The sequence below is a fragment of the Arvicanthis niloticus genome, chromosome 9 (genome assembly GCF_011762505.2).
Source record: "Arvicanthis niloticus isolate mArvNil1 chromosome 9, mArvNil1.pat.X, whole genome shotgun sequence".
In the NCBI taxonomy this organism is placed as follows: domain Eukaryota; kingdom Metazoa; phylum Chordata; class Mammalia; order Rodentia; family Muridae; genus Arvicanthis; species Arvicanthis niloticus.
The window spans coordinates 69,474,397-69,485,646 of NC_047666.1; the positions used below are offsets into that span (position 1 = coordinate 69,474,397).

The 11,250-nt window shown below is 35.2% G+C and overlaps 1 protein-coding gene across 1 annotated transcript; it reads right to left on the minus strand.

Moving 5' to 3' along the window:
• Positions 1 to 5,694: 5,694 nt before the first annotated feature.
• Positions 5,695 to 6,612, minus strand: LOC117715818 (taste receptor type 2 member 13). The gene has a single exon (XM_034512662.1). The coding sequence runs from the start codon at positions 6,610 to 6,612 to the stop codon at positions 5,695 to 5,697; it is 918 nt and encodes a 305-aa protein (XP_034368553.1).
• Between the last annotated feature and the right edge of the window lie 4,638 nt (positions 6,613 to 11,250).

An 11,250-nucleotide genomic window follows, 5' to 3' on the forward strand; every position in this document is an offset into this window, starting at 1 on the left:
TCAACTAGACATACTAGAGTATTTTACATTCTAGATTAATTTTTGACAGTTTGACATAATAGGGAAGCATAGGGTCAGCACTGACCAATTTTAATTTTTGCATCAATAGCTTTCATGCTATTGATATTTTGTGTTTTCTCTCTCTTTGTATGTTTGTGCATGTGTGCACATGCATTCATAAATATAAATATTTATACATTTAAATATGTGTGTCACACATGTGCATGATGGTGTGTATTAATTTATGTGTTACATATTGAAATCTGAGAAAAATGATAAGACTTTGTATCAGGGTTCTCCAGAGTAGCAGAACTTATGGAATGTCTCTGTATATTGAAGGAATTTATTGTGATGACTTAGTCTGTAGTCCAACTATCCCAACAGTGGTCTGCTGTGAACAGGAAGTCCAACAATCTAGTAGTTGCTCAGTCCTATGAGGCTATTTGTCTCAGCTGATCTTCTGTAAAAGTAGGTTCCAACAGTTGTGTTGGCTGGTAAGTACAAGAACACAAAGAAAAGTGAATCTTCCTTCTTTCAATGCCTTTATGTAGGTATATAGCAAAAGGCATGGCCCATATTAAAGATATGAACCACCATGCCTGGATCTGGGACTTGCGTTGTTCCAGGCTGAACTTAAGATGTTCTTCCCTCAGTCTCCTGGGATTAAAGGTACTGCCTTGCATAGGCCTAAGCTTTTCATGGCCCCTTTGCCTCAAGATCTCAATGCCAAGATCCAGGTCAGAAACTTGCATCTTCCAGCCACAAGATATGGATCATAGGTGAGATCTCCAATTCTGAATTGTAGTTCATTCGAGATATAGTCAGGTTGACAACCTGGTATAGCCATTACAGACTATTAATTATTAAAATAAATTATATATTTATAAATTTATGAATTCAGAGCTTATATTTGTATCACAAATATTCTACAAGAAAGGTCAAACAGATCTAAATAAAAAAGTCTGCTAAATTGGGCCATTCTATACTCTCAATGACTTCATATTTCTGGATAAAAGACATGCCATGTTGGGAGAGAGGCTTTATATTTGTGTTAACATGAAAGAACAGAAAGGCTTTGGACTACTTCCAAAGTAATAAGGACCAGATTTCATAGACGAAGGCTCTCTGAAGATATTGACTGCAGACAAGAAGAAAGAAATCAGGATGACCAAAAAGGACAGGTAACATGATTCACTGATCCTTCTTTATGGTAACAGCTCTGAACTGGCTGAGACACAAAAATGTCTCTAGCCAGAACTTCAGCTATGCATACTCAATGCATCTTTTTGGCTACAGAGTCCTCAAGATTCATCATGCCATCCTTTGTTTTTTTTTTTTTTTTAACTTTTTAAAAGTTGATTATTTTATTTATTTACATTCCAAATGTTGCTCACCACCCTCCCCTATCCTTTCATATGGCATAAACTCTAGACTAGTTTGAGGAATATAGGTATTAGTTATTCTTAGAGGGTCTGATAAAATTCTGCACTAAAACTATCAGGCCTTGGGCTGTTTTGGTTGGGAGATTTTTAATTGGAAGTTCTATTTCCTTAGTGGTATGGCACTATTTATGTAATTTACTTGATCCTGATTTAATTTTGATACATGGGATCTGTCTAGAAAACCATCCATTTTGTCTAGAATTTCCAGTTTTGTAGAATATAGGCTTTGTAGTAAGTTCTGATTATTTCTTGAATTTCATCATTTTCTGTTGTTAGGTCTCCCTTTGTGATGTCTGGAGAGAGTATAAATAGGACTTAAACAACAGTGAAAGCACATTTGCATAACTAGCTTTTTAATGTTTTACCACCTGTCTCAAGCCTTTGGTGATCTTAGCTTCCTTGAGATAAGAATGAATGACAGAACACCAGGCAGTGGTGGCGCACACCTTTAATCCCAGCACTTGGGAGGCAGAGGCAGGTGGATTTCTGAGTTCAAGGCCAGCCTGGTCTACAGAGTGAGTGCCAGGACAGCCAGGGCTACACAGAGAAACACCCTGTCTCAAAAAAAAAAAAGAAAAAGAATGAATGACAGAGAACATTTCCTGGTGTCCCAGTTCATCCTAATCCTTTACCCTGTCTTGTGCTGATGCAGTGGGCAACTGGTTACTTCTGCTGGATCATGTAATCACTGCTGATTCATGATTGGTATCCTGACACTAGTGAACTAAATTGCTAGTGTCCTGGCAAACAGAGATTGGAATAACCCTAAAGTACTACTTCTAAACAGGTTCACAACCCCTTGTCCTATTTATCATAATTTCTTCCCTTCCTTTGGATGATGGGCTAAAGGGGGACTTTGAAACATTTGAAAACCCTTATTAAATGTAGGTTTGAAAAATCCAAATCTATAGAATACAGGACTAGAAAATCAAATTATATACATTTTTTCTTAAGAATACAGAAACAATTAACTTTCTGATTTTTAAAATATGCAACTGTTCCTACATAAATAAACACACACAATCCATACCATAATCTTTCACATGTTTTATTTTTCTTCTAGTTAATATTTGTCCAATTTATCAAAGTAGTTTTAAAAAGAGTTACTCTGTTGTCTTATGCATTTGCTAAAATAAACTATCACCCATTTACAATTTTATTTGCAAATGAAAATTTCTCTATCTAATGCAAGTAATATAGAACTAATTTTCTTTTTTCTTTAAAACAAGTAAATATTTTGAATACATCTTAATAGGACAGAATGAGAGAAAGGGGAGTAGGTAAAAGGGATATATGTGTCCATTGTGGTAGTGCAAGTCCTTAATTTCAGCAATCAGGGAAAAATTAGGTGAATCTTTGTGACATGTAAGCCAGTCGGGTTTACATAATGGATTCCAGGATAGCTAGTTCTACATAGAGAGTCATTGTTTCAAACAGTCAGGAAGGCAGGATAATGGATGTGGTGTCTTTCTTCATCCTCTTTTCCTCTGAGAGCATCATTAGACCTGAATACAGCACAGAGAGAATGCCTGTCCCTTGGCCCACTTCAGCTGCTCCAACATACAAACAAACTCTTCTTCCTTTCCACCCATGAAATCAGAAGAAATAGATACCCAAATGGGTACAAATATACTAGAACAAGAGAAAACGTCTTCACCAGCAGATTGTCTACAAATGTGTAGGGCAAGACCACCATCAGAATATTACTGATGCTATAATTAATAAAGAACAGTAGAAATGTTACCACTATTTGATAGCTTTCTTAAAGGCCTTAGTTCTCACATCCTTAGAAGAAATGTATTTTTGCCTCATTATTCTGGCATGGCTATATAACAAAATTTTTAGAAGAAAAACAAAAATCAGACACACTACAAAAATAAGATAAAAAAATCAAGTTAGTAAAATAGAGATAGGCTCAGAACACATTTAGAGTTTCCATAAAATAAAATGTCAAGGTTCTTTATTTTTGATCATTTTTAAATAAACTTATTAGCCAATTTTCCCATGAAAATCAGAAACTGACAAATAAAGTATTGCTATTGAGATAATCACAAGAAATACCTTGTTAATTCTTTGTCTAATACACATATACACACAGACACAAACACACACATACACATACACATACACACACAGACACAAACACACACACACATACAGACACACTCAGACACACAAAGGCATTCAGTAAGTTGCTTATGTTAAGGCAATTGAGAAAAGTGATGTGAGCTGTAGAACCATAGTTAGATTTCAAATTTAAGAAAACTTTTAGACTGAAATGCTTTTGCACAGCTTGCATCAAAAGAAATGCACACAATTATTATACACAGAAAACAGAATTCTAGAGACAGCAAGGCAGGTGAGAATAACATCAACACTGGAATTCTTCTGACTCCTGCTCCAGGCAATGTTGCCTTTTCATAAAATAATGAATTTTATGAAGCTTAGATAAATTAACGATTTTACAGAATTTTTGATTTAATTTAAATAATTTCAGGACATTAGAGTAATTGAAATTTTAAGGAGGTGGTTTAAATTGTTTTGCCAAAAAGGAATATTTAAGTTAGAATCAAGAATGGAATGTGCCCCCTCCTCATAGAATAGTAAGAAAAGGCTGCATAGGTTATAAAAGAAGTTCAGTGAGCTTTTGTAAATTTCAAGTACATAAATTACACTTGGAAGAGAAATAGGCTTGGGACAGATGCATGATCAATGATAAACATTCATTCTAGGTCAGGTTCAAGGATGAGACTGCAGGTCTCATGCACCATGATAAACTAAGGTTATGACCAAATAATACTATTGCTTTGAATTTATAATAAGCTTATTGAATGAGTAACAGATAAAACAGCCGCTTTGAACTTATAATTAGCAAACCTGTTGTAACTCCCCCTTATTTAACATATTATCTGTTTTTGAATAAAATGATAATTTTTGGAGGGGGAGTAGAGAACTTTGTCATAGGAGTTATAAAAAGGACTAAAGAAAGAATAAAATTGTTGGAGTCAGCTTGTTGGAGCTTCTTTCCATACAGTGTGTGTGTGTGTGTGTGTGTGTGTGTGTGTGTGTGTGTGTGTAAGGTTGTTAGAGTTGTTGAAGCAAGCTGATTGGAGTTTCTTTCTATCCACCAATTGTGTGTACATATAAGTACGTATGTGTGCATGTATATATGTATGCAAATTTGTGTGTGAAATTGTTGGAGCTTGTTTGCTCAAACTTGCTTGTTAGAGCCTGCTTTGTTTTATCCAGTATGTGTATGTGCATGTGTGTGCTTGTGTGTATGTTTGTGTGTGTATGTGTGTGTGTGTGTGTGATTTTTCTCTATTTTTCTTTCTCACCATTCCCTAAAGAGCTCAGAGTTTTTTTCTTGTCAGCATTACCAGTGCTGACTCTGTAAATTGCCTACTGCAGTCAGCAGTGGTCTCCCTCAGCTGTTAGCAGCACTGACCCCAATAGCTGACTCCACACTAGTTGCTTTCCTAAGTTTACCTTAGATGTCAAAGCTAGCCTATGACAAAATCTTATTTAAACAGTAAACTATATACCTGCTTTAAAGAGGACATTAATTAATGATTTTAAAGGTAAACATTTTGTTTTCTTGGTACTCTTAAAATTGGTTATATCTTACATGTAATTTTTGCATTGACTTTTTATGCCAGACTGTTAGTTGAATCTTGGTATTTAAAATCAGATCCTCATGCTTGCAACAAAGCTCTTTACTGAGTCATTCCCCTAGGACCTAGAGTCTAGTTTACAGTCACTCCTTGAGTTTACCTCTTGTAATTTTCTTGCTATTGAGTTTATTTAAATTTTCTAATTTAGCTCCAAATCAATATAACAAAGCACGAGAAATTGTTTTAGTGTGTGAAAATCTTGCTTATAGCTTTAATCACATAGATTCCAGATAACTCACAATAGGGAGAAAATTAAAATCTTCATTGCACAGCTATTACCTGGGTCACTCTAAGCACCTCAGCCAAGATCCAAATAAGAATGTCGAAGCTGATTTTCTTTTTAGTTAACAGGCATATGTTATCATGCCTAAACTACATTAATAAAATTGTATTCTTACGATTGTATACAAGGTCACACTGATTTAGCATTATTCTAAATTTGTGAATTATTTATCACATATAGAAGATTCTAGAAATGATATATTTTTTAATGTTAATGCTTGCCTGGGGCTCTATCACTAAGTAGTGTCATATACCTAATAGCATGTGGTTTGACTGCCTTATGGAATAGTGAATTTCTAATGCTTTTGCCCACACCTCAAATACATCACCACCAAAAGACTGGCTTGCCTTAAATTAGAATGTCCCAAAATCAAGATAAATGAGTGGCTTGCAGGGTAGAAAAGCCCAACAGTTAGGCTAAACATAAGATCGAGTCCTTTTTTATGTGCCATGGGAATCAATGACATAAAAAACGATAGGAAGTAAGTGGCATAGAGTAAGAGGAAGGAGACCATAATTCTCAAGGCATTCACATGGGCTTTAGTGCTTGAGTCTTGCTCCCCTCTGAAACTGAGATGCATCTTCTGAAGATGTTTCCACAAGGAGAAGATTAAGAGAATGAAGGAGACCAGGGCCATTGTGAAGGGTGTTCCCGAGAACATAATCATATCTAATAAGACCAGATTTGAAAAACCCCCAAATTTACTCACTCTAGAATTCCAGGTTATATTTCTCTCATATTGATACATCCAGTCTTCTATATGTTTGTTTACTTGTAATATATTGAACATCAGGAAGATCAAATTTCCCAGAAGGATCATCAGAAGCACTTTCTTTACTCTCCACTTCAGGTAGAGAAACACAGGTCTGGAGAAGCTGGCTATTTTGAGCAAATAAAAGATGCTGAGAATGGTGGCAAGCCAAAGACTGAAGTGATTAGAAACTACCCAGGCAAACATCATAACCCTTAATTCTGCTCCAGCCAGAAATGAAAATGAATACTTCATATATTTTAGCCATGCTAGTAACATTTCCCATATCAGAACCATTCTTGAAATGGCCAAGAAAAGCAGGATCCAACAAATGGAAGACAGAGTTCTTTTCCTGGCCCAGTCAATGCAGTTTGTCAGCACTATGAATCCATTGCTCACATTTCCAAATATAAACTCTGCAATCATGATAATTGTTAAGACACCATAGACACTGCCTCCCATTTTCAGAGAAAGAAGATTCACTGCTTGTCATTTGCGAAGCTGAAATGTCCATATATTCTCAAACACTCAGATAAGCTTTTATTCAAGTCTTGCTTCTTTTGTAGTGACAAACCTAATGTAAATGAGCATATTAAAATTTGGATAAAGACTCTGCACGTTCTTGTGAAATCCATTTTTCTGACCTTTGTCAAGACTATAAAATAAATAAATCCTTCTATAAGCTGAACAGTATTGCAGAAAGTCATGAAGTACATCCAGCTGTCATTTGCTAACATGCAAATAAAGATATATTCCCTTTCAGTGTTTTATCATTTTGCATTGTCTCTGCTAAAGCAGATTTTATTATATCAGCTTATGTTCTAGAGGACAAAGAGGATAACAATATGATTCATTCAAAATTTATCTATATTATAAATTTTGTGTTTATCAGCATCATTACTAATAAATGTGCTCTGTGACACTCTGTGTGTCCTCAGATTTATACGTAGTTGTAGTCCAAATTTTTCAACATTTGAGTTGGAAGAAACTCATGTCCAAACCCCAGGCTTCCTCTCTGCTGCCTTTTAATAAACGTGGATGCTTGGATACCTGAGAATAACATACTTTTATATTTTGTGTACTTCTCACAATATATACCTTTCTTCCTGAGCATACTTGAAAATGACAAATGTAAGCATACTATCAATAGCTAATGGAACAACACAAAGCTGTGAGCTATTGTCTTCAAAAGAGTACTTTTAAATTAAGGTTAGATCATAGGATTGATAAGATGGCACAGAGAATAAGATCACTTGATGCTCTTAATAAAGATCACATTTCAGTTACTAGCATCCAAATAGAAACTTACTATCATCTGTAACATAAATCCCAGAGCAATGAATGTTTTTTCTCAGCCTCAACAGGCATTACATGCAATGCAAGCATGTGGCGGGCAAAATGTGTTTAGGCAAGCACTCATATACACAAAGAAATGAAAATAAATAAAATTTTAATTATCATATTTGGCTATGGTACTTTTCTGCTCAACTGCATTTAAAACTGATAAAAAAAAAATGACTATACAGTTAAACCACGAATTCACAACAGAAGAATCTCAAATGACAGAGAAATGCTTAAAGAAATGTTCAAAGTCCTTAGTCCTTAGGGAAATGCAAATCAAAACGACCCTGAGATTCCACCTCACACCAATAAGAATAGCTAAGAAGAAGCAGAAGAACCTAAGTGAGAATGTTTTAATCCTTCTTGGGAGGTAGAAGAAAGCAGTCATAGGTGGCAGAGGGAGGGTCAAAGGTGGGAGAGTGGTGGGGGAGAGGTAAGGAGGAACGTAATTAGGTATGGGGTGGGGACAAAGAAGGCATGAGGGCCAGCAGAATGAATAGAAATATGCAACCTCGGGGGTGGGGGAGGAGGTGTGTGGACCCTTTAGAAAGTATCAGATACCTAGGAGGTGAGAGACTCTCAGTACTCAAATGGGGGGACCTTGGGTGAAATGCCCACCTTCAGTAGAAGGGCATGGATCAAATAGAGAAGTAGGGCTACCATCCCAAATTCTGACCCAGGATTATTCCTTTCTAAAAAAAACAAAAAAACAAAAAAACAAAAACAAAAACAAAAAACAAAAAAACAAACAAACAAAAAAAACCCAACCAACCAAACAAACAAAAAAAACCTGCACGACTAAAATGGAGAAGAGAGTGAGGAAAAGGTGGTCCAGTGACCAGTCCAACTTGGGTTCCATAACAAGTGGAGGCTCCAAGGCCTGACACTATTACTGATGCTATGGTGTGCTTGCAGACAGGAGTCTAGCATAGCTGTCCTCAGTGAGGCCCAACAAGCAGCTGACTGAGACAGATGCAGATACTTACACCCAAACAATGGACTGAAGTCCGAGACCCCTGTTATTGAATTAAGGAAAGGAAGAAGCTGAGTAAGAGGGTGACTCTATAAGTAGACCAGTAGTCTCAACTAACCTGGACCCCTGAGATCTCTCAGACACTGAGCCCCCAACCAGTCAGCATATGCTAACTGATCAAAGGCCTCTGACACATATGACAGATCACTGGCTGGTATTACCTCAGTTGGAGAAGTACTGCCTAACCCTCTAGAGACTTGAGACCCCAGGGAATGGGGAGACCTTGCCAGCATGGCTTGGGGTGGGATAATCCTCTTGGAGACGGTGGGGAGGAGGAATGAAATGAGGAACTGTGGGAGGGCAAACATGGAGGGGAGAAATGACTGAACTGGAAAAAGTAAAAGTAATAAAAAATTACCAAAACATTGTTAAAATTATTAATTCTTTTTCAACCACAAGTGAAAATGAATGATGCCAACCTTTAAACCAAGTTATCAGCATTTTTCTGATGAGAGCAATTCTGGACATTGCCAGGGGAACAAAAATTTGATTTTTGAGAAAACATTTGGGAGCTTTCTTTTCTTGACATAGTAGTTACCGAATCTTTTGCTTATAGACCAAATTATGAACTTTGTCACCATGGTGAGAGAAGAGACACTATGCAGGGTATTTCCCATATCTAGTCAAAGAAGATTCAGTATTTGTTATTTACTCACCTTGAATGGCTTGCATATAGCCGATTTTTCATTCTATGCCTGCATAATCTGTAATAATTGACATAAAAGTAAGAATTTTGAAGGTTTGTTAGCTTATCTAAAAATAGTCTCATAGAACTTTTTTATTTGGTGATTTCTCTGCATAGGCCAAGCTATTTATGTACTCACACAGCCTGAAATATTTCCTAGAAAGTCAAGAAGTAGAACCACATTTGTCAACCTCAAATAAGGCTAATTTCTCTTTCTCTGTGTTTTCTACTGCAGAACATCCGATTTTATCAGTTGTAGTATGAATAAAATGGAAGTAATAAAAATGGAAGGGAAACAGCACACTAATATCCTACATGTTCCAAGAGTATAAAAATAATTTTTGTTGCTAGAATCCTTTTATCTCCTTGAAACTATACAATGGCATTTGAACGTTACATTCACTAACATAGTCTGTGAAGGCATGTTGCTTCTGAGTAACTGCAAAACACTGAGTGGGTCTCAATTTGGTATTCTAAGATTCAAAAAGAATATCTGTCATCCCAGATTACTGTGATGATCAGAGCACTAAAACAGAAGTGACTCCAAGCAGAAACTGCACACTTCTGTATAACATCATTGAAATTGTGTGTTCTTGTTAGGGTTCATAGCCTAAAGTTCACAAACCTGAGAAGTATAGTGTCAATATCATGAAATGGGATATTGCTGAAACAAATAACTTAGAAAATAACTTTGGCTTAAAATTTTGATGGTAAGAAAATGTATCACCAGTAGCTGAAAATTAAGAAATGAAAATACATTTGGTATACTGTAACCTATAAGTTGGAAAACAGACAACATATTTGAGTTATTTCCTATCCCATGAAAAGAAAATTGTGATAGTATTGAATAAAATTAGTGATGCATTTGAAAAAATGAGCATCAAATGACATTCTACAAGATAAGAGAAAAATCTAGATTCTGGGTAGCATCCATTCTTATTATATCATACATCTTTTAGAAGCAAAATAGAGAAATATAATCACTAGAGTTCTAAAAATGTTGATATCCAAGAAATGAATTCAAGAATAAAATACTATTTTGTTTTTTATTTTAATTTTTATTAAAATGTAACATATTACTTTGAAGAAAAAAAGCATTTTTTATTTCCTGATAGTATAATTTATAAGGTAATATATCTGTAGTTATGAATCATCAAAATTTTCTATATGATTTAAAGATTATTTGGATATGCACATGAAATATTATTGTGTTACCTTGGAAGTTCTTCACATTGTAATTATAACTCAAATGTTGCTCTAGTAGTGTACTGTGCAGATTGGAATGCTGCATACTTCCACTTAAAAGTTAGTTAACTTTATGTAATTAGACCTAAGTATTTATATATCTGACATATGAACTTTCATTTTTACCCTTGGTAGGAGCCTAAAACACACATCTTTTGTATTGTATGTGTTAGTAGGATATACTTCCTTTTTACCTAGTGGATAGTAAAAGGTGAATGGGTTGCTCCTTAAAACTTCTTAACATCCAGATTCTGCATGAATAGATGACATTCTGGATGACCTGTAATGGTCCTGATCAAGGAAAATTTCTCCTTCTTGTTATAATATATTCAGTCTATAAAAGACCATTACTCTCACTGTGACATTTTTAAGCATGTGTGTTATATACTGATAATACACATCATACACTATACTCTTCTCATTCCTGCCTGCCTTTTCCCTCTCTTTGTTGACTTCTTCCTTTACTAAAGTAGTTTGAGTGAATGAATATACTCCAGATACTGATTATGTATGGAAAAACATATGTTTTTGAAACTGGCTTGTTTAATTTAATGGGATATTTTCAAATTCTATTTTCCTGAAAATAACATTATTCTTTGCAGAAGTCAAATTGTTTGTCATGAGTATTAGAACTGAAACTATCACAAAAGCTTATTTGGTTAACACAGATCAACATTAGAGATGCTTGTGAATAAGGATGAGGGTTAAGCACATCCAGGAATAGGAAAGTTGGACAAGAAAAAGCTATGTGAAGAAATTATGGTTAAAACCTCTTATTTTATTTTATTTTTCATTG